Source organism: Xiphophorus couchianus, chromosome 13 (assembly GCF_001444195.1).
Source record: "Xiphophorus couchianus chromosome 13, X_couchianus-1.0, whole genome shotgun sequence".
In the NCBI taxonomy this organism is placed as follows: Eukaryota; Metazoa; Chordata; class Actinopteri; order Cyprinodontiformes; family Poeciliidae; genus Xiphophorus; species Xiphophorus couchianus.
The window spans coordinates 30423962-30447746 of NC_040240.1; the positions used below are offsets into that span (position 1 = coordinate 30423962).

General features: G+C 39.8%; 1 protein-coding gene across 2 annotated transcripts in view; it reads right to left on the reverse strand.

Annotated features, from left to right (window-relative positions):
- Positions 1-1580: 1580 nt before the first annotated feature.
- The window catches only part of khdrbs3 (KH domain containing, RNA binding, signal transduction associated 3), a 143612-nt gene continuing 121407 nt past the window's right edge, over positions 1581-23785 (reverse strand). Inside the window, exons 8-11 of one of the 2 annotated variants that reach the window (XR_003597918.1) lie at positions 14249-14301; positions 6267-8950; positions 5152-5206; positions 1581-4254 (exon numbers count right to left, since the gene is read on the reverse strand). Coding sequence is in view for 1 of the 2 variants with exons in the window: in XM_028036683.1 (XP_027892484.1) it covers positions 8859-8950; positions 14249-14301 (145 nt within the window). In the remaining variant the exon portion in view is untranslated. Of the gene's footprint in view, positions 4255-5151; positions 5207-6210; positions 8951-14248; positions 14302-23785 lie in introns of those variants that run through there. The other variant, XM_028036683.1, reaches the window with a different exon arrangement.

Consider the following 23785-nt stretch of genomic DNA (forward strand, 5'->3'; position numbering starts at 1 on the left):
ATCACGGCCTGATGAAGCCAAAAGGACCACATCGTCTGCAAAAAGCAGAGATGAGATCCTAAGGCCACCAAATCGGATCCCCTCAACACCTTGGCTGCGCCTAGAAATTCTGTCCATGAAAGTGATGAACAGAATCGGTGACAAAGGGCAGCCCTGGCGGAGTCCAACTCTCACCGGAAACGAGCCCGACTTACAGCCGGCAATGCGGACCAGACTCTGACACCGGTCATACAGGGACCTGACAGCCCGTATCAAAGGGCCCGGTACCCCATACTCCCGGAGAAACCCCCACATGGCTCCCCAAGGGACACGGTCGAACGCCTTCTCCAAGTCCACAAAACACATGTAGACTGGTTGGGCGAACTCCCATGCACCCTCCAGGACCCTGCCGAGGGTGTAGAGCTGGTCCAGTGTTCCACGACCAGGACGAAAACCACACTGCTCTTCCTGGATCCGAGGTTCGACTATCCGACGGACCCTCCTCTCCAGGACCCCTGAATAGACCTTGCCAGGGAGGCTTAAGAGTGTGACCCCTCTATAATTGGAGCACACCCTCCGGTCCCCCTTTTTGAACAGGGGGACCACCACCCCAGTCTGCCAATCCAGGGGAACTGCCCCCGATGTCCATGCGATATTGCAGAGTCGCGTCAGCCAACACAACCCTACAACATCCTGAGCCTTAAGGAACTCCGGGCGGATCTCATCCACCCCCGGGGCCTTGCCACCGAGGAGCTTTTTAACCACCTCGGCGACCTCGCCCCCAGAGATTGGAGAGCCCAACCCAGAGTCCCCAGGCTCCGCTTCCTCAATGGAAGGCATGTTGGTGGGATTGAGGAGGTCTTGGAAGTACTCTGCCCACCGGCCCGAGTAGAGGTCAGCAGCACACCATCCCCACTATAAACAGCGTTGGTGCTGCACCGCTTCCCCCCCCTGAGACGCCGGATGGTGGACCAGAATCGCCTCGGAGCCGTACGGAAGTCTTTCTCCATGGCCTCTCCAAGCTCCTCCCATGCCCGAGTTTTTGCCTCAGCAACCCTCCAAGCCGCATGCTGCTTCACCCGCCGGTACCCATCAGCTGCTTCCGGAGTCCCACAGGCCAAAAAGGCCCGATAGGACTCCTTCTTCAGCCTATTATGTGGGTCACATTAATGTGACCCACATAATCCTGTTTGTTGCCATGGGTTTGAGAGTGTGTGTGATTTGCGAGGTGTTAACCTGGATGAGCCTCAACTTTCTATCTTTATGACATAATGATGCATTTTTACAACAAAAATCAGAAAAATTGGCACTTTTATGGAAGTGTTATTTCACCATGGAAGTAGGAACTTTAAAATATTCATGTCAGAAAAACTTGAACATTTGATCATAAATCAAATATGGCCACCATGTGTATAATGCACTCTGTAGCTGAAAGTGCCAAAATGAAATCTTTCTTTGTATTCCTGGCGGTTTGGGTCTATCGGTTACACCTATAGTTTAGTATTACACTTATCTACGAACATTAGAGGTGTAACGATACCTAAAACTCACAAGATGAGACACGATATTGCGTTCAAGAGAACAAGACAGGACGAGATGTGTCTTTTTAGGATTTCTTTTTATCTCTTCAGAACTTGTACTGCATGGTCCGCAGTACCAGGTCCAGTTACTACTGACAAAGTTCTCTGTGATCATGACGTATCTCCACGTACTGCTAGACGTCCCACCATTGGCTGTTACAGTGTTGCTTTCTGCTTCCTTCAGTATCTGAACAACTTGCAGTGCTAATATATTGTTCGTGTCTTATCTGTCCGTCTGTTCTCATTATTTGTTCCTACTGGAAACCCAAAATGCTGCCAAGCAAATGATTTCAGAGTAGTTTGGGCAACTTCTCCTAAAACATCATCAGGCAAATGGTCATTGCTAACAAGATGGTATTTACCTCGACGAGAAATACTGTCATGTTTTAATATTATGAGTCTGGTTACACTCCTAATGAGCATTTTCCATTTGTGTTTAAAACATGAATAAAAACGTAATTTCCTATTGTTTATAAAAGTGAGCCTGGCAATAGCTGGAACATGTTGTTTGGGGTATGATGTCGTATGGGTTACAGCTTCAGAGGCTAATACAGCACAATATTATTATACATAATAATTTTTCATGTGTGCACAAACTTAAATATAGCACGATAAAATAATGTGTTCCATTTTATAACCGTTTTCGACGTTCAGAAAAAGTATTGAAATTCAGATAAAAATAGTAGTCAGTCAGTAAGGGACAACACTGCTGATTTGATAATTAGGTATTTATATGTCTGGAATCAGGGCTGACCTTTCCTGTTGTACAAGTCTAAGGTCAGGAGAAAGGAAGCATACATATATGCAGACCCCACACATCCTGGACACAAACTGTTTAAACTTTAACCTTCAGCCTGGCAATACTTGCAAAAACTAGCAACCACAGGGAGAGTTTCTTGAAGACCTTTCAGTCTGACCAGCTTTTCAGGGGTCACTGACTTCCTGTTGGGGTGGAGTTTCAGAAAAAGCAAGAGTTTCTTAAAGAGACAGAGGTCCAACTTCAAGGCATTGAAATGCAAAGTCAAATTTCTTTTAAGACATATTTGATACATACAGCATATTTATAAAAACTGAAGTTAACATTGTTATTTGATTGTGCTATAAAATGGCATTATATGCCTGGAAAATAGATAATACTACCACTTTAATGATTGAACAGTTTGCTTTACATTTTTCAACAATTTGAAAACATGTGCGATCTAGATATGGTCCAAAATGAAACCCTGCAGTAGAGGAACCTAATGGAACCTAGCAATCGGAGGATTACGTATCTGTTAAGTCAAGTCAGATTAATTGTTAGCTATACAGCAATGATTCCAGCTGAAGATGGCCCTTATGAACATGACTAAACAGCATGGCAATGGTGAAGTAAAGATGAGTTCATATATGACTCACAATCGTAAAGGAAACAAGCAAACACCATCGCAACAGGGCAATGTAACATCTTCAGCAAAAGTTGTCCCTTATTCACAAGTTCATCACTGCTTTAGTATTTCACCTCAGTCTAATTTCATTGCTGAGCTAAGCAGTCTTATGGTCTGTTAGAGACACATTGATTTGTACTCTGGAGCTGAAATTGACTCGTCTCCTAGCCACAGATCACTACATCCTCCTTTGTATGCATTCTTAATCAAATAAGCTGTTCTTTCTCTATTAACTCAGACAAGCTTACTTCAGATAAGCCTGTGTCTTTAAGCCACTTCAGAGTGGGAATCAGTCCCTGGAGGTGATGAGAGTTGACTCCGGCAGGCCGACATGTGAGCTTTGGGTCGCCGTGTTATTGTCTGAGGCTGTGCCCGGGGCTCCGCCGACAATCGCTTCCTCTAATGGAAAACTATTGTCTGCCTTTGAGAACTTACAAGTGTGTGGAATAGGGATGAGTCCGTCTGGACTTACGGAGCACACTCTGCATCGGCGGAAAAGCTATTTCAGAATTGGAATATCCACCGAAGTGGAGCGTGATTAAGCGATGCATCTGCAACGGGGCGCCGTCGTCTGTGAGGACGGAAAGGAGTCTCTAACATCGTGGTGACACACAGTAGAAAAGAAAACAGTTAGCTAGTCTGGCAGCTGAATTTTAGCTCAAAAATGTCTAAAACTGTCACAGAAAGGCACTTTTTGAGTTGTTAATTCACTCGGGCACACCAGATTGAAATTATTGACAACAATGAGAGAAAAACAGAAATCCCTTTAGGATGACGATGTTCCTCCCTGGGCATGCTGCATTATTCACAAACTCATCCATCCAGGCAGGCAACGGTTGACGTCTACCATAAAAGTTTCACACATCTTCTCTACCGCAAACAGGAGAGACGGGTTCAGGCTCGCAGTCGATCCAGAACAGTTCAGTGTGAGAACAGTGTGAAGAAGTTACGGAGAGTCAATGATGCTCTGAAAGAGTTTTTCTTCTCTGAGTCCCGGCGGACGCTGAAGCCCATTCACGGCTTTTTTTTTTGCTCTTTTCTCCGGAGAACGACGAGGTCTGATGCATGTGATGTAGCTTCCAACCCTGTTTTCTGCGTCTCCAAACAAGTCACTTTCCATCTTTTTCCGAAGCCATGAAGTAATGACCACAGTCCACATTGTAAATGTTTTTAAAAAAGCAACAAATGGTCAAACAAAGATCTTCTGTGAATTTGGACGCCGATTCGTTCGGACAATGCTTCTGGAAAGACGCGTCCATTGTTCTTTAATCCTGTGAAGACAAAACAAAGAGAGAGAACGCTGTGAGACTTTTTCTCATGTTTTTAGCTAATGCAATCAGTCAGGCATTGCATTTCTTCACTTAATGCAAGTGGAGGGTGTCATCTTCACAATGTTGGCAACCCTGTTGTGGTTCAGATAACACAGAATGTTCTCACACAGTAATTGCATTTGCACATAGAGGCAAAGAGTCCAGAATCCCCCTGAGGACATTGTGGAAAGCTACTGTGGGGGATGGAGGGGATGAAGGTCGAGCTTCGGAAGGATTTCAAAAGTTGTGGGAAAATATTTCTAAGCTTTAAACATCCATTTGGAAAAAGCCAGGTCGCCTCAAAGTCACATTAATATTTGATTTGTTGTATTTAGCACTCTTAAGGTTGCTAAATGGAAGGTATCACTGTATTAGATCCTTATCTGCCATCTTTTACAAACATACTTTAAACTGTTTAAAAAAATTTAAATCCTGTCTTTTTTTCTTGATTAAAATCTATAGTTTATATTAAATCTCTGGGTGACTGTTGAAGTTGTAGCTCATTTCATCTCTGAAACTTTTAAAGGAGTCTTACTTTGAAGATCAAAACATGATATTTTTTACCTTCATTTCACACCAATTTAACTTCCAGTACATCATCAAAAGAAGTTAACATGAAGTGCACAGGAACAAAATGTCCGTGGACTCGCTCCGACGTGCATCCTGTTTAAATTCCAAAGAACTGCCTCAATTTTCTCCATAGTATGTCTTTAAAGGGATAGTTTGGATTTATTAAATGTTTCCCTTTTCATACTGTAACACAGAAACACTGCGCTACATTAGCTAAAAGGTGTTAAATTGCCACAGTTTCTACCAGCCCAAACCCACAAATGATGCACAGTGCAGCTAACAAATCACCTTCAGCAGTAGGAACGTGTTTGGACAGACAGCGGTGGTCAGCTCTGACCTCAGCCTGGAAGGAAAAACATAAACGCCATGAGCAATATCGTTTTCAGCCAACATCAGAAAGCACAAACCATGTTTTTAGTCCAGTTAATGAAACAATTGCATGTTTTATTAATATCTTAGAACAAAATGATTTCACAGTTTGTTGAGATATTAAAGGTATTTAACATCTTTTAGCTTTGTTTTTGTCAGAAATCTAATTAATTCTAGCTTCGTGACTGGATTACGAACTTCAAAGTTACAGGAAAACATTTCATTGAAGTTTAGAATTTGTTTATGAGTAACTATGTTGAGGGGGGTGAGGTTAAACCGGGTTAGGGTGTTTACCTTGTGGGGCGGCGGTCTTTTTAAACAGCTACTGCCGTCCTCTCTCTGCGGAGGTCAGCTGGGGTTCAATTTAACGTGCGGGGTAAAGGCAGGATCTTTAAAGCGACTGGGAGAGGGTCACATGAGCAGGAAGAGCAAAAACAGGAAGACAAGAAAGAGAGAAATCTACCCCACCAATCCTCCATTTTTTTTTTTTTGCGTGGCAGGTCATGCAGGCTTTAGATGAGCCGTGTCTGTCGGGGAGTAAACACTCAGACGTTATTGTGCGTTCATGATGCGTGACGCAATCAGGCGCATCAAATGGTATCAGCAAATACGGGTTTCAAGAGTTGTTATCGCTTAAATCCTCTGCGTCTCGGTGGAAGATGGTGCTATGAAAATGTTTGAATCCAAATCGGTGCAAAACGTTATCAGATGACCAAGACCGTCTGCAAGGTCGCCAGCGGCCATTTTGTGTTTGTTTGGACTTCTGGTCATGTCATCTTGATATTTGTGTTAAATTCAGAATCTGGAACATGTGACGGTTTAAGCTTTTGTAATGTTATCAAGGCGTAAAATATTAATTTAGTTCATTTTGAGCTTTTCTGTGGTGCAAATGTTTCAAACATCAGGGGTTTTCGTTGGGTTTAGTTTAAATTATAAAGCGCATTTAGCGGTGCGTAATTATTCTCCTCAACACCAGGGTTTTCTTTCAAAATGTTTATTAGCATCAACAAAGAAAGAATTATTAAAGGGCTTACATAAGCTCACAATCCATAGAGTTGAACATATCTCCAGGAGGATAGGTGGAAAGGTGGTGATGAGACTGAAACTCAAAAACAAGTGTGGAGAAAGGTAACGGTAAGGTTCTGGTCAAAAATTTACACACACCGATTACGTACATGAACGTCGTAACTGTGATTACTTTTGCCTGCTCTTTTTGTCTGGTTGTAATGAGGATAATTGCAACTTCACTGAGTTTTGGGAAGGATTGGGAGCACAAATATAAATTTCCCTCATCCACGTGTGATTAAAGTTACCCATAAAAGCTTAATTATATCCATACACTCCCTTTAGATTTGGTTAAATGTGTCATAGCAAGTGGAAGAGAAACTACACAGTTTCGTGGCCAAGCTTCTGGCCTAATTCTGCCTAAATTGGTTGAATTCATTCTGATTACCCTCATTGCCCTGCCCTGGCCTTTAAGCACATTTCATAAATCAACTTCAATGAGGTAAAGGTTGGGACCAAAACAAAGCTTAATAGCTGTTTGGATTATTGTCCTGTTCCAACAACCAACTATGACTAAGTTTCAAGTATGTAGCAGCTGAGGTGAAACTGAAGAACTTGTCAGAAGTGTCAGAAATCTGCCACTCCATTTTTATTTACATTTCTTGAAGCAAGCTGTTGCGCTCAGTGTCTTCTTCAGAGCTTTTCATATCGTTTGGCTCAGTGGTTCATCAGCTGAAAATGGAACAAATGTTGCAACTTTGGTCCCCAATCAAGACAAATCTACCGCACTATTGGGTGTGAATCATACAAATGCATGATAACACTTTTTTATGCTGAACCAAACCTCACAGAGTAAATCAGCACAGCAGAACAATTCTCCAAAAGTCAGGAAATTACACTAACATTTTTGCCGTTTACTAGTCAAATCTTGGTATTGTGAACATCAGCTATTGTCTGAATTGTTCTTGTTTGCTACATAGAAAATATCTGTTGTCAGGAGTCAGGACCTGTACTTAGGTGTTAAACATTAGCTGAGATAAGGAGAATGTTCTTGTGTCTTGTGAAGAAAACAAATCTTATAATCTAGCAGCTGCTCTAAAACCCATATACGTGGTGTTTTTCTTGCACAACATCATGTTCCAGCAGGTCAATGAACCCAAACACACATCAAAATGTATTTTGGAACTGATAAAGTAGGCTAACATGTCCCTGACCTTTCCCTATTCATGATTTGCAGACTGTGCTTGAAAGCCAGGTCAGTCCAAGAAACCTATGAAATTTTTTCTTTTCTTTTTTTTGTGGCACTAATGACCTTTACTTGTAGTAATCAAACAGGAAATGGGCAGAGAGAGGAAGGGAAGAAGACATGCAGTAAAGGTCACAAGGTCAGCCGGTGTATATGGGCACCCAGTGTACCACTACCTCATGTGCCAGAAACCTACCAGTTCAGGCAGAATCATGGCAGAATATCTATATGTTCTTTACCACCTGTAAATCTAAATGTAACCAAATTACAGGAAGTATCTGTAACCATCTGAGCCTGAATGTATAACTTTTGATCTAGTTTGGAGTAAATCCATTAACAAACTCAAACTTTTGCATCCTCAAAATCATGTTGTATCCTCATTACACCCAGAGAAAGACTGATTCAAATTCACCATAGTTTAGAGGACATTCATGCCTAAGATGAGGGAATGTAAACTTTTTACCAGCACGTATCACGTTTCATATTCTCAAAAAACATAAAAACCAGGAGCATCACAAATGCTCAGCAGGAGCATCTAAAAAGAAAGGCAGACATTTGAAAACTCCCAAAGTGTCTGGCAGCTACGGTGGATCAGCGTACAGAAAGCAGGCGCAGCTATTTCTGACTGGACTTAAGGAAATGTTTGGGGGCAAAACCAATGATCACAACTACACAGGCTTCTTTAAACAGCTGGTAACGTCCACAGTTGCACACCATGCTTCTATAAGCCCTTTTACACTAACTGGACTGTTGTTTTACATTAAAAAAAGAGGAAGAAACAGCAATACAATGTGTATACAGAATGACTTATCTCTTCTTTTTTTTAGTTTGCAAATGTTTCATTTACAAGGGACACAAAGTTCACCAATTATCCTTCAGGAGAAAGTATCTACAGTACTGCACTTTCCTAGAAACTAATCTACTAACATTTCAGAGGTCTAAAGAATAGAGGGTGATAAATTAAGTTGCGCTGGCAGCTGTGTGGAAGCATTGTATCCAACAGCTTACAGTGGCTCACTAATCATTACCATGTAAAATAGTCTGTTACAATGTCATTCTTCACAATCACATAGCTGAGAGAGAAACTTAATGTACTATGGAGTCTGTTTTTTCTTTTTAGCCTTAACTTTCTGTCGATTCTACTGCAGAGAGGGCGGATAGCTTACCTAAACTGCTTGATGGTTTATTTCTTTTCCAAGTCAAGAGCATGATTTTCATGTTATAATACTTTCAGTTCAGCGTTTTGTTTTTGTGTTACGTCGCGGATTCGGTTTTCAATTCTAAAAATATGGGAGCGTCCATAAAAAAAATCCATTACTTGGGTTGAAACCGCCATGGGCATCAGGGGGAAGGAGGTGCGGCTCGTAAAAACAGTTCAGTATCTGGAGTATGGCTGATCCCTGTACGCTCCCTTGGTCGTCCGCACCGACGGAGCCTTGCCGCGACTGTTTGCCCACTCTTCCTGACCTGATCAGGGGGAGAACACAGGATAAACAGACGGAGAGCGATTAGAGGTGCCACACTTTAATTGAAACGACACATGCAGACGCAGCAAATACTTCCTAAATATTTTTCCATGTAAAAATTACGTACAATGCAAAAAAAAAACAAAAAAAAAACACGATCTAACCAAGTATCTACTTTCTAGTGACACACTTGAAATAAGACAAATATCCCATTCTTCCTCCTACTAAATAGTTAAATCAGATGAAAAGCTTTTCCAAACTTTCCCTGACCCATCGGAGGTGTTCAGTAAACGATCTCCTGCTGTCGTTGAAGCAGGAATTTAGATCTGCCTGTAAAAACAAAAAGCTCCTGCTCTATCAGAGCTTTCACCTGGAAGAATTCATCCAGATTAATTGAATTTGAGGATCAAATGGCTATTTGAAAAGGGCCCGTTTAGTGGCTCCCAGAGAAAAAGGTCACAATTACCATTAGCTCAAATCAGGTCTTGCTCGCCCCCCCTGCTAGCATCAATGTGAAAGTGCTGCCATTGACGGCACCCTTTGTCTGATCTCCAGCCAGCGCTGAGACTTCCCCAGAGCTGGAGCTAACAAAGGCTGCTTCTCTCTCTTTTTCTTTTTTTTTCCAGTGTGGAGGCTCTCTGTTGCCAGCACATAGCCAATACCCCTTAATTAAACCTGTCACCCTTCCACTGACACTCACTTTGAAGAAACACACCAAGGTAACCTTGTGTTTTGAGAACAAGAAAGCCCGTCAGTGTTGGTTATCTGCTTTCTCTGAGCTGCTGCCTTCCTGTCTGTGTGACCCGCGCAGCATGATGATGATGATTATTATTATTATTATTAGCGTTTCATGTTCGCAGGTCGGCATCAGTCTAATAAGTAGAGGGTGCTTAGTTCTTTCACTGGCACAGTCAGAAAAGTTGAGAAAGTTTTAATGGCTCTGACTTGCCTCTGAAAGCACGTTTGTGGAATAAACGCGTGAAAAGCAAAAACAAATATGCGTCATGGATCACTGGCGGTTTTACCCGGCTAACGCTGAGCTAAGTTGGAGGTCGGCTTTTAGTGTCATTACTCTGTTTGTCAGGAGGCTTACAACCAAACATACAAAGGGCGAATTTCAACAAACTTCCAGCAGAAGCTCGACCCAATTAAAGGAGTTTCTGTAAAGTTGAAGTGAATTCCACTGTCCTCTCCGGATTCAATTCCAGCTTCTCATCTAAACAAATTCACAACCAAATATATACGCTCTGTTGCTATATACAACACATTTCTAATGTATTCATGTCCTGATACAATCAACAAAAAGAAGACTGCAACTGGTAGGTGGACAGAAAATTATAAATTCATATTTGATAAATTAGAATATATGTCCCTAAGAGTCTCATTTATCATATTAAAAGTACTTTTTGAAATTCACTTTAAAGCAAGTATTAAACATACTTTTATCAAGCCCACATTTCTATTTTTGAAATAGATTTTTATTGGTCTCATGTAATATCCTAATTTTGAACTGTGTTTTCAATAGATGTAAGTAGAAAATCATCATAATAAAGAGAAATAAAGGTGCTAAACCATCATGCTTGTCTAATTCATCTATAGATTGTGTTTCACTTAGTTATGGAGTTGCTGAAATAATTACATTTTCAATAATTTATTAAATGTTCCTGTATTATTTTAAGAGTTTAAAAAAATCTACTTGTACTGATATTTAGTCTCTCTTTTCTTGGATTCCAACATTTGCTTTGTAACTAGTAAATACAGTCCATCTGTGAGTACGTCATTCTCAGTACGAAAATCACATAACCTGGCATAATATCTGGTTTTGGACACTTTTCAGAAAAAAAAAAAAGCGTGAAGACACTCCAAACTTTAGGGACAGAGTTATTTTGAATAAGGAGACCAAAGTCAAACATTATAACCAACTATAATCTCTACATTCGATAATGAGTCAACAAGATATTTGAGAAAAAGCAAACCTTTCCTACTGTGAAACACGGAGATGTTTTATGGATGTATCAACTACAAATGTACAGGAACGTTAGTTATAAACTGATGGCTAAATGAACGCAGCATGGAGGAAACTGTGCTCTCATTAGCCAGGAAGCTTTTGGTTCTACATGCCAGACAGAAGCATGACGGCACCCTGCTGTGGAATTCGTTTTTCTTCAACTACCCTAAACACACCGTCAGAACTACAACAAAACACTTTAGATCAAACTGTATTTATGCTGGAATGCCTTTTTCATATCTGCAATATCTAATTGAAAAATTTTTTTTAATTTACTTCACAAACATGAGCTGCATCCTAAGTGTACAAAGGAGCATCATCGTAGGTCCTTCCTCCCAGCAACTGGGACGAAGGACTACAACCATCATGGCTCCCAACAAACTCTTTAAGTCTTCACATCCCTGCTGTTATTTGCTCCATTTTTTAAATTTAAATAACATTCTTGCTGTTATTGAACATCCCTGTTTACGCAGTTTTTTTTCCACTGCTTGCTCTGCTGGGGTTTTTTCCCACATCTGTTCTAACTAATTTTGTTTATCGTCCAACAAAATTTGTTATAACAGGTCTGTGCACACCTAGTAGATTTTGTGCTGTAATATTCCATATTCCTTTCCAGTGTAAAATGGAAATGGAAGCGTAAACTTTAGAATTTAAAGTTTATTTATCTTTGAGAATGTGTTCTTGCATTGTCATGCCTTTACTATTACCTACTTGAAAATGGTCTCAAAACAATGTTATCGTTTATCTCACTGATTCTGGCACAATTTATCGTCCAACAAAATTTGTTATAACAGGTCTGTGCTCACCTAGTAGATTTTGTGCTGTAAATTACGTTTGTTTTTTTTGTGCTTTAATTTTAGTGTAGATCTACATGCTTCAGATTACCCATCTGACAGGTTTCCCCAGTGAGGGACAATTTTATTCTAAGAGTGGCTTTGTGTTGGTCTGTCACATAAAGTTTCAATAACATATATTGAAAATTTGTTGTAATGTGAATAAAATTGGAGGGGTATGAATACTTTCGGCAGACATTATTTTCCACCATCCTACCTTTTTTTTTTTTATTAAACTTGGCCACGTAGGTTTTGTCTAATCCTGCTGACACTGAAAGCATCCCTCAGCCTTGGCATCTGTTTAATTGAAACATTTGTCTTTTTTTGCATCCCGTATCATGAATAATACATTTCAATAATCCAATTTAAGAGCTGGATCAGGACGGAACGTCAACACGGCGTTGCAATAATGCAGTATTAGAGAATTAGGCTGCACTCACTACAAGCAGCTTCCAAAACAAGTCAAGTTCACACTAAGGCCAGATGTACAGCACAACATAAAAGATGCATCGACCTGCTGCTCCACAGCTGCGCGGTTACAGTGCTGTAATTCCACTGTGATATGGATGCAGTGGGCAGCAGATCTGACCTTGGCCCGCATCTTACCGATCATGTCAGAAAGCTGACATAGGTTTGCTGAACACTGCCTCGGGGAGGCTGTGCTCTGCCAGAAGTTTGAAGAAAGTGCAGCTGGTCCAAACTCGCCTCTGAGTTGATCGTTCCAAATCAGAAGCGAGAAGAAGTTATTAAAGTATTCATTTTGTCCAGAAAATTAGGTTGAAACCGGCGTTGCGGTAATGAAGTGATATTTAGGTTTTTGGCTGGGAACATTGGGGAATGTAAGTGGCAGTGAAACAGAAGCAGCTTTGCATAAAATAAAGGAGAAAAGCTGTCCACATAAAACAAAAATTGGCCTTTGGCCCACCCACAGGCCAAATCTGGCACTTTAGTTGTGTTCGACCAGCCAACGTCAAAAATGTGTACCAAACAGGCAAAAAGTGTTAATACTGTCCTGAAACCGTGCTAAATTCTAATATTCAGAATCCAAATATAGTAATTAAAGCCACATTATGCAGCTTTTATAAAATTTTTGACATATTTGTTAAAATTATCATCACATTGGGACAAGACAAGACAGATAATCTGTGAAAACAATTAAACTCCTCTGCCGTCTCCCATTGATAACTACATAAATCCATCGCTCAGTCAGAAGCAACCAATCAGAGCCAGGAGGCGGGTCTTAGCTCTGCCAACCACTCCTGTGCTCACCGAGTCCCACTTGTTCTCTGCTACACTACAGCCGGTTTACCACAACACAGCCTGCCACAAATGCTGCAGTAATGACAGTTAATATGAGCATAGATCACCTGAGTGCAGTAACTGTGTTGGTAAAAATTAGCTTAACTTTGACAATTTTTTTCTTTTGTCAAAGAAAAAAAGATATGATAAAAATAATAAAAAGGGTAAAACATCCAAAGAGGTGAATATTTTCTATAGGAACTGTATAACAGAACGGTGGAGACCAAAATATATCCATGTATTTCAATGGTTCAATTAAAGACCAGACCTAAATCAGAAGACAGGCTTGAATTTAATAAGACTCTGTATCCAATCTAACTGAGTTGGATTTGTTTTACTCAGAAAATTAGGTGAAATCTTTATTTTCTTAAGAATTGCCAGACTGATACAGACCTATACAAAAACATAAACACTTGAAGTTGAATTTGCAGTGGAAGTAGTTTTGCAAAAACATTGACTCAGGAATAAAACGTCTACACTCCACACTTTTCAATTTTTTTACTCATAGAAGAAAATGCTCCAACATGACAAAATATAAAAAAGATTCTTTGCAAAAATCCTTTTGCAAAGAAATATAAACACCTACTACAAAGCAGTAAACTCTGCTGCTTTATTTCCTTGTGTAGCTGCAGAAGGATTAGGGATGATGTAAAGGTTATCCTCTATTTTTGTCTTGTTTTGACGTTTTCCTCTACAGAGCTGAGGGGGGGAAAAAAATCAGCATTTAACCCCCGGAAATCTTCTGCAGGTAAGAGAAGTGATTTGGCCTTATCTCATGTGTTTCCCCCCAAAATATTCTCAAAAGAGACGCTGGAGTGACGCAAGAAATGTCAGTCAATATTTACAACACCGTGGTTATAAATATACACTCCTGCACCTTAAGCCTCCACTCTTGGTAATTGTTTTTAATTTCGAGCAACACTGCTTCCACCTAATTATCTAAATGAGCTGAAGAGGTTCTGATTAGTGACAAATGACTTTTAAACACGCTCAGTCTGAATGTGTCTGAAACAGCACTCCATTAGCCAGGTGCTATGGCAACTGAGATAAAGCCAGTAAACTAGAGTGAGGAAATAAAAAGAGATATTGTTCTGACAATTGACACTATATATATATTAGTTATGCGTATATACAATGGAAAAGGAGATCTGCAACTCACCGTACGACTCATATGACTCCCCGCTGTGTCCATATTCATAGTAGTCATCTGAGCTGGAAGCAGACAGAAAATGAAGGTGAATATCAGGAAATAGGGTGCAGAACAAATGTAATATATTGCATTTTTCTACAAGTAATTTTCAGCTTCTCTTACTACAAGGATAATTAGAATAGAATAGAATAGAATAGAATAGAATAACTTTATTCATCCCAGCAGGGAAATTACTTCGCAGTTACAGCATAGAGACAAGACACAATAACAACTACTGCTGAGTAGTAGTTGTAGATAAAATAAAATGCTATAAATTGTAAAAATATAAAATGCTGTTAATATAAAAAGCAACTTAAGAGCAGTCCTTGCAAAGATTCAAAAAATGCAGATATGTATATGATATGTGTATGTAATTAGTTGTGCGGCTGTATAAAAAAAGAAAAAAGAAATCCTTTACGTCACTTAAAACTTTGTAAACGTACCAGACAATTCCCTCCCCCATACGCTTCTACTCCATATTGCTACTTATGGAGATATATGAGGCGTGGCAACATTTATATAAAAGTAAAAATAAAAAAGATGGGGCAGGAGTTGCATAGCGGTTTATTTCTCTGCTTGTTTATTTTATTTTTTCATTTTTGCGGTCGTCGGTGAGGCGGTGACAGAACAATCCTGCGTCGACATCACTCGGTAACAGCGCTATCATTCAGGAGAGGCAATTCATCATAAGGCTGCCACTGAGCCGACAGCAGCCATCACAGCTGGGTCCTCTCCGCCTGCCTGTCAGTCACACTGTCAGCGATAGCAGCACCTCTCTGCTCCCCAGATTAGAGAGCTGAAAGCGTCATTCAAACCCCCCAAACCCCCAAACGCCAAGTCGACACCGGCTGACTGCTGAGGGCAAAGAGGTGACAGCTGTGACACCGCAGAACTAACAAATTATTATTTTTTTCTCCTCCTTCCACGGTTAAGTAGCTGTTTTTAGGACTGTGAACCTGAAAGGCCAAACCGCAATAAGAGGCTGAAGAGAAGCTGCTTTTCTCCTGCAGTTTTTTTTTTTAATTGGGAAATACGTGTGTGAGAATTGAACGTCATCTGTACGTCATAAGTGAAATAAATGGGGTGAAATAATTTGAAATAAATTGGGGTGCACTGGTTTATCGACTAGGCAATTTGTCGGCCCAGATTTCCTTAATATTGGGAGATCGGTGATAAGCCGATGCTTACACGTGAAGCCGATCTTTTCCAGCGATTTTATCTACATCAGAAATGTCTAAAAATCAACCACTTTCCTCTGCTGAAGGTTAACAATAGTCACCCAAGTTTTAGCGACACAGTGGGTGAGTTAGCAACGTTTCAGACAAAAGAAATTAGAGTCGGCCAAAATCAGAATCAGCAGGTCAGGCGTTCTACAGATCGATCATTGGCAATCAGCGAGAAAATTTCAATTGGTGAACTCCTAGTATTTGACAAAACATAAGATCAGTTATTGTAAAACAAATTAACATTTTCTGAACAACAAAGTGAAGGCATTTTTCACGACAGCCGTGTTTCACCTGTCGGTATTTGCGGAAATATGTCATTGAGTTATTTTTTTGGAACCGACATTTAACTCATCTAAAGTTTATGTATTAAAAATTACAGTTGAACAAACACCTAAGTGCTGGACATTTTGTACTTTTGTAATTTAAGTATTTCTTGCTCGCTAAATGTTCATTGTTACTTGACTGTGGGACGTTTTGTTCACCAGTCTCTTGTTTCTGTTTCACACTGTTGAACTGAAATGCAGTCATGTGACTCGAATAACTAAAATCTACCAACAGGAGTTATTTCTGTGCAATCAGGGGTCATTTTTTCAAACTAGTCAAGAGCTAACTAGTCCAAACAGGCATCAGAATCACAATCAACTAAATGTAATATAAAATAATGATATACAATTTAATTCAACACATATATAAAATACTTTATTAATCCCAAAGGGGAATTAGAGCATAACATGCTCTAAGTCATAACATTTTCTTTGAATCTTTGAATTTTCTTTGAATTTTTGTAGAATCTCATGGCTGTGGGCAGCATCACAGTTTTCCTGTAGCATCCAGTGTTACAGCGGTTCTGAAGAAGCCTCTGACTGACACACGGTCTTTGTATAACATTCTCATGAAGAGGATGAGCTCTGGATTGTCTGTAATATTTTTCATTTGGAAAAAATGTCCAGAGCAGAAAATCAGAACAAAACCAGCCTTCATTAGCAGATTGTGAAGCTTCTTTAAGTCATTTGCTCTGATGCTGCTCCCTCGTGAAATCACATATGAGATTTGAGCATTTCATTTTAATCTACCATCCTTATTCATGAAATAGAGACAAAGGTACGCCCAATGCTTCAGTACATGAGTTCACAGGTTCGAAAGGAATTAAGATGGAACAAAATGGCAGCAGCGGGAACCAAATGAGGGCAAAATCACCACATTGGTTCCAACATTTGTTTAGCTAAATAAAAACAATCTCAGCACCAAATAACACCATAAAACAGCAGGGGTTTTTGTCATCTTTCAATAACTTATAATGCAAGATCCTACATAAGTACGAAGTCACTAAACTCAAGGACTAACGATGTGAATCAAGTAAAAACAGAGTGTTGTTCTCCTGCCAAGGTATCATCGTGAAAAACAAGACCAGCTCCTGAGGCTCCTTTAAGAGACAGGAGAGGTAGAGATGGAGAAACATGTAAATGTGTGTCTCAGCTCATCACACTGCTCACCCAGAGACGAGGCCTGACAGGATGCTCAACAATTAGATCTCACATTCAGCTAAAATGGAGTAAATTCCAGAGTAGTCATTAAAATGAGCATTGTCTTCATGAGCGACAGTAAATCAATTTGTTGAAATTCACAGGTGCTTGCACACACGTATTGGAGAATTCTCAGCTTTCCTCTATACTGCAGCTCTGTCACGTTCTATAAAGTTATAATATAGAGATCCAGATTTTGCAATCCAAACCACGATGCTGCACCACACTGCCATTTGTACATCATTTATTTTGCCGTGTTTAGAAACAGAGCCTAACTTCCTGTGAGGAAATAATTTTTTTCCACCTGCATGTTGAAATGTCAGTAATGGCTGTGCTGGGAGCGTCAGGCGTGGACGTATTCTAACCATCAAGAAAGTGAACAGCAGAAGCTGTTGGGCCCCTCTAATTTCTGAGGGGACATTTTGTCAATATTGCGACATAACTTCTTGCCATAGCCACTTTCTCCTTTCAATTAGAAGTTGTGAGGTGAATCCTGAAGGTCAAGGAGTCCTGGAAAATCCTGCTTTGGGAAGCTAAAAGCTTACAGTCTAATTTGAGAACCTGCTGTACACTTAGCTGCTCAAACCATATCAGATGTTGTTTCTGCTTAGAAAAGTATGTTTTGTCGTTCACTTTGTGTATGATGCTATTCTAATTTTAAAATGGTTGATAAAAATGTAAATACATCTTACTTTGAGATAGGCCGCAGAGAAATACAGCAAACAGCAAGCTAATATAGCGAAGCAAGCTAACTCAGTTTCATTATTTGTCTGAGAACCCAAGACAAACCTGGGTTATCCTCTCCACTTTAAGAACTCTTTACCTACATGTTTGAGTTCAGCTACCCTATGTCGAAAGCTCAATTAACCCTCCTGTATCAATGATCTTGTTCTTTCAGTCATAAGGCAATGACTTATGACGTCTTATGTTCCATATGTGAGGTGTAAAACAGACAGACTGGGAAATCAAGATCTTCAATTGTTTCCGTTTTCTCTTCACCATGCTAGACCCGGTGACAGAAGACAGTCCTTCATTTTCCTGCTCAGTCCTTCCATCACTCACAATGAACTTGTGATACTGAGTTTATCCTTTGCAAACTCAAAGTCATTTGCATACATTTTTAGTTTTGCTCTTTTTTTATTGAAAGAAACTACTGCCAGAACACCTGGCCACCTCTCGTCATCGATCCACTAGCAAAAAATACTTTGGCACAAATAACCTCGACAAGCAAAACAAACTAGCAAATATGTGTGCATACCCACAAATAACACAAAAAATTTAAAGAAATAAATGGTCTTGATCACCTAAATGTCTCGCTCTCATACATTACACAATGTAGTATAGATGAATCAACATGTAAGTTAAGGGAGTACAGCCGGCAGCATGGACTTGTGTGAGGAGAGACGCCTGTGGTGGATCACAGGAGAGATATCATCCTGTGATAGGTGTGAAAGAGCTTTGCCTTTCTAAATATGTCAGCTTTTGATTTGACATTCACTACCAGAAGGAGTCCGCTGCTTTGTGTCTCCCCAGGCCAAGAAAAAGGAAAAAAGATTGGTCGAGACCAGCACAACGAATAAAAAGCCGACACCTATTAGAAATGTGCATCAGACGTGTTAAGTCCAGGCCAACTTTTCCTCAGGTAACGCATCTGTCATCTGCGTAAATGCTTCATCTGAAGCCCTGATGTTGCTGTTGGAGGGCGCCATGAAACAGACGGTGGTGTTAAATCTCAATGATGTAGAGCACATCCCTCACGGACTTTGCTTTCTAACATCCTCATTACTCTTCCAGTCCTCTGTGAGAAATCTGAAGAAATCTAGCAGGACATTTACGGGAGGCTTCAGGTGTAATGTAGGATTGTTCTAATACAGCGAGAGCAGCTTCTATTCTGTTAACCCATTTTCTGCATTTTTACACACTCTTCATCCCCATGAACCCTGAAGCCAAAAATATCTCCTTGACGCTTCCTGTGTGATCATATATTTTTTTTCTCTATTCATTCTTGGCAGAAATGTTGGAGTAGTAAAATGCTGACGAAAACTGCCCCACACTGAATGCTCTGATTATACCAGCTCAGTGATTTCTGCCACAAATAACATTACAATGGGAAATAGAAAGAGGCAAAAAAGGAGAAAGAATGCTACAGTTTATTCCCCTCACAATTTTGCCTGAAATGAAGCGCATGTAATTTCCAAAGAAAACCTTCATTATGGATACACTGGTGATTGCTCGGTGTGCTGGCTGATTGCCGGGCTGTCTCCAGCACTGACCCCCTACTGGAGAGACACAAAGAGGGACAAAATGGCTTATTGCAAATGAATTGACTTTCCAAAATAAGTCTCCCTTCCATCTTTGTCTAGAAGAATTGTGTAATTTCAAGATTTTTTTTGGAAACTTAATGAAATTCATTCTGAAAGGCGGAAAAAGACTCCCCCCGCCAATGAAACTGGGAGATCAGGGGACTCGTCTTGTTCTCCATGCAGATTTAATTTACAGAGTTATGTACATCTGACTCCGTCACCTCAGACTGGCTAATTACCCCCACACACAACACCCATCATTCATCTTTATGAGCTGTCCACCTTGAAAACACAATGTGTATGAAGGCACCATGAGGGCGTCAGAAGCAAGATTGAAAAGGTCCATCCTAAAGTGACAAGATTGAAAGAAATAAAAAAAGCAAAACGATTAAACTGTGTTATTGATGCCGCAGTAAAACACTACAAAGACTTCAGTTGTTTTATCACTGACATTTCTGTTCTGCGCCTGAGTGACAGGAAAAGCCTCAAACCGGAGACATTAGTAAGAGGTCCTTTGATGCAACATTAAAACAAAAGGAGAGAATAAACTTTAAAATACATCAGTTTATTAATAGGTCAAACAAACAGATAATTAACTTTTATAATCTGGGTCAGTCAAATCAGTTAGCGCTACCATTCTATAGCTAGCATTTTTCTGCCAAAATGTTTGTATCGTAGCAAAGAAATTTGGCGTAAGTTGAAATAATTTCACTTAAACACTTAAATAATAATAAGTGTTTTATTTCTACTTTAATTCTTTTGATTTTATTTGAATTCTAATGACTTTTAAATTGTTTTATTACTTTTTTATGTTTGGCATTTTGTTGACTGTTTGTTCCTTTGTGCTTTCTTCTTGTTTTTTTTTGAGTGTAATGAAATTGAACTTTAACATTGGGCAACCAAAAAAACAAAACAAAACAAAAACTAAAATTATTAGTTGTGGTCTAGCTTTATTTTCAACCTTTAGAAAGCTGTGAGCTTTTATTTTGAACACTATTTTCAGTGCTCATTCTCAGAAGACCAGGCAGACTGTAAGTACAAAAAAATAATAAAAATGACCCATGCGTTTTAATGAAATGTTGTCCTTGTGGATAATAATTGGTTGCTATAAAACATCCTACTTTTTGGGTGCTTTCTGTACCAAGAAAAGTGAGGTACAAAATGGCCAAAACAGCAAAAGGGCGAAGGAACAAAATGACTAACACCGTTTTGAAAATATAAAAAAGTGCAGAAATCCCACAAACCTGCAAACCCACCAACACAACTGCATTTCCCGCTGAACATTATATAACAAAGAAAGCAATACACATACAAGACGGATCATGCTCTTCACCTCAGATCCTCTGCTTTCAGAAAAACGTATTATCACCTGCCCTGTTCAGAACAGCAGGAAGGAAAAAACGACATTACGGGAGCTTTGTTTTGGCAGCGCTGCTTGTTTTGGAGGTGATTCCAATGTGCTACATGATGAAAGTTAGGAAACCATGCCACTCCCCTCTGCGCACGTCTCCTGCACCAGGGTTTACTAATGTTTCTGCATGATTCATCTTTCTTTTATAAAACGTTGCCTGTGGACCTCTGAGATGCAGCCTGCAGGGTAGCATCGCAAAGCAAGATCCATGAGGAATCTTTTAAAGCGTGAAGTATGAAATAATGCTTTGATCGCCCCTGTGCTTTGAGAGGTCACCTCATCTTGACCTCTTCAAGTGTCCTTTGCCGCCGCTGCCTCCCAGAAGAGGCATCCTCCCTTCATCTTTGCTAATAAAATTAAAGACGCTCTCTACACCAGAGACCGCCCTCCAGCCTGCTTGACCTTAGAACCTGATTGGTTACGCCGAACCGAAACTCTGCTGCTTCTCCCAAATATACGACTTTCGTCTATGAGCACAGTGAGATGAGGATGCGATGTGGAAGCTCTTGGTCTGCCTGCCGCGGCTGTCACGCCGCGGTAACGTTCTGAGAGATTCCCCGAGGCGCCGGCGCTTTTCTGAAAAATGGAAATGTCGTGAAATGTCTTTAGGGCGTCTAAAAGGAGCCTGTAAGCTCAAGTCTCATGTCTTAATGTTGCGAGGGCCTTATTTGCCTTTCAGATTTAATTACGTCTAAATGACTCAAGCTTGGCTGTTCTGTTTGACACCGTGTATACAGTACAGTGCATACTTTGTCACGTTTCATTTGTCAGGGTTTGTTCCTCATGCCTCTTCAGACAGTGATGTGTCATAGAACGTTTTTGAAATGTTAAAAGCAGAGGATATCAATTTACCATTATCACAGTTGGAAAATGTGCAATAGACATGCTGAATAACATGACACTGTATGCACCGATGATGAACCGCATACACGATGCATTCCAGGTCTGCTGTGAGAAGGGATTCTACAGACAGGAGTGTTTATTTATTGGAAAAGTCATAGGATGTTTATTTCACAAGAGTGTGACACTAGATATAAATATTGATGGGAGGTATTTGAAAGGAAATGGAATATTTTAAAGGCGTCGACTCAATGTCTTGAGGTCTTACTGTAATGTCTGAAGGCTGGTCAGTCCTTTTATTTATTCCCCCCCCCCCAAGAAAATCCATAAAAAACTGGATGTTGCTAGTCAACAGGTCCTGTGCTTATACATTCGTACATCGGTAGACATCTTTCTGTGGGTGTCTTCTTGAAACACCATTTCACATGCTTTGAAAGAACTCAACAAAATGCACATAAAACATAAATGTGCTCATGGCAATACTTTGTCTCAAATAAAACAATCACAACACCAAACCAAAATCATATCCACTGCCCTGAAAACGACTGATCTTCATATTAGGCATTTAGAGTGCATCTTATTAGAGTGCTGAACAACTTATAACCTGATTTTGTAGGTTATGCAAAGATCCTATGATTTATTCTAATCCACACACAAAAATATGTCCTAAATGAGCAAATGACAATCAAAACTTATTGGGCTTCAAAAGTTGAAAGGTGTACTTAAACTTCTCATTTCAACTGTATTTTTAGTGAATAATAATAATAAACATTTACACAGCTTTGACTCCAATGCAATGGCTAGTGGGTAAAACAACAGCCACACCCCAGCTGTTACTTTCATTTCACAGATTAACTACATAAACTCTAAACTTGATTGCAAGAACATCCATTTAGAAGCTAATCTAATAAAAAGTTGCTTTCATGCATATTTTAATCTAAACTTTTTAACAGTGTGTTCAATGGTAGACAATTGAACTTTCTATTCTTCCACTGAAAAAAAAAAATTGAGCAAATATCAACGTTAAATTATGTTTTATAGTTGTGAATAGGTCATGTTAAAGGGACATAGCTCCTTTCTGATATAAAATAAAGAGAAAGTTAAATCTTCCAGTGAACTAAATGAGATCAAGAAAAAAAAAACTGTACTTCAAATTTCTAATGTACATTGAGCAAAGCAAAATCTGCTATATAAACAGAAGAAGTTACTAGTCTATTACTGTACGCAGAAAAAGTGGTAAACATTATTGTGGTAACAAATCAGTAAATAGGTGCCAAAACTTCTGGAAGTTTCTTCAAAGCTGTCAAACCCTAAATAGCATTTTTGTATATCTTTGATAGTTTGCTTTTAATTTGTAATCTGTTAATCAGACAAAATTAATATATACACAAAACAAAAAATAAATGACCATTTTTCAGGTAATTGTAGAATATATTAGGTATATTTCATTCCCAGAGTGAAAACGGTCAGATGAGCACTGAGCACCAACAATGTGTGTGGAAAACAAGGAATCAGTTGTCGACATTTTTAGGCACAATAGTGGATAAAAATCTATGAAATGCATTTCTACTATGCTGAATCAATAGATCTAAGTAAGATAATGCCTCACCGTAGGTAGCAGGATTGTACTGAAGATCTGCAAGTGAACGACACATCACCCTTCTGCAGCTGCTTTCCTTACATCAACACAAATGTTTTTCCAGTTAATTATCGTATCTGGTGTGGCATCAAAACCAGTTGGGGAGCCTGCGAGCCTTCAGCCTTCTCCTTTTTCCTTCCTGCTCACAAAAGGCAGGCCTGCTCCTGGCGGGAGCCACCAGGGTAATACCATGACAGAGAGACTGTAAATTGTTCAGCTTGTTATCCTGCGGCAAGTGAAATCCTGCCACGCAGTCAGGAGCTCAGGCTGGTGACTGGGAGCTCCTTAGGCTGCCAGAAACATTGTTAGGAGACTTCAAGTCCACATACGTATACACAAACAGAGAAACACACTCTCACCTACACACCCCAACACACCCCCACATACACACATATATATACATATATATATATATACTCTCCTCTGAGCCCTGCTGCAGATGAGACCTGCTATGACTGTGCTTGGGCTTGGAGAGAAAATGACGTCTATCTTTGTCCGTCACAAAGCTGTGAATATATAACTGTATCTATAGGGATTCAAAGTTCTGTCTTTAATAGAATTATAG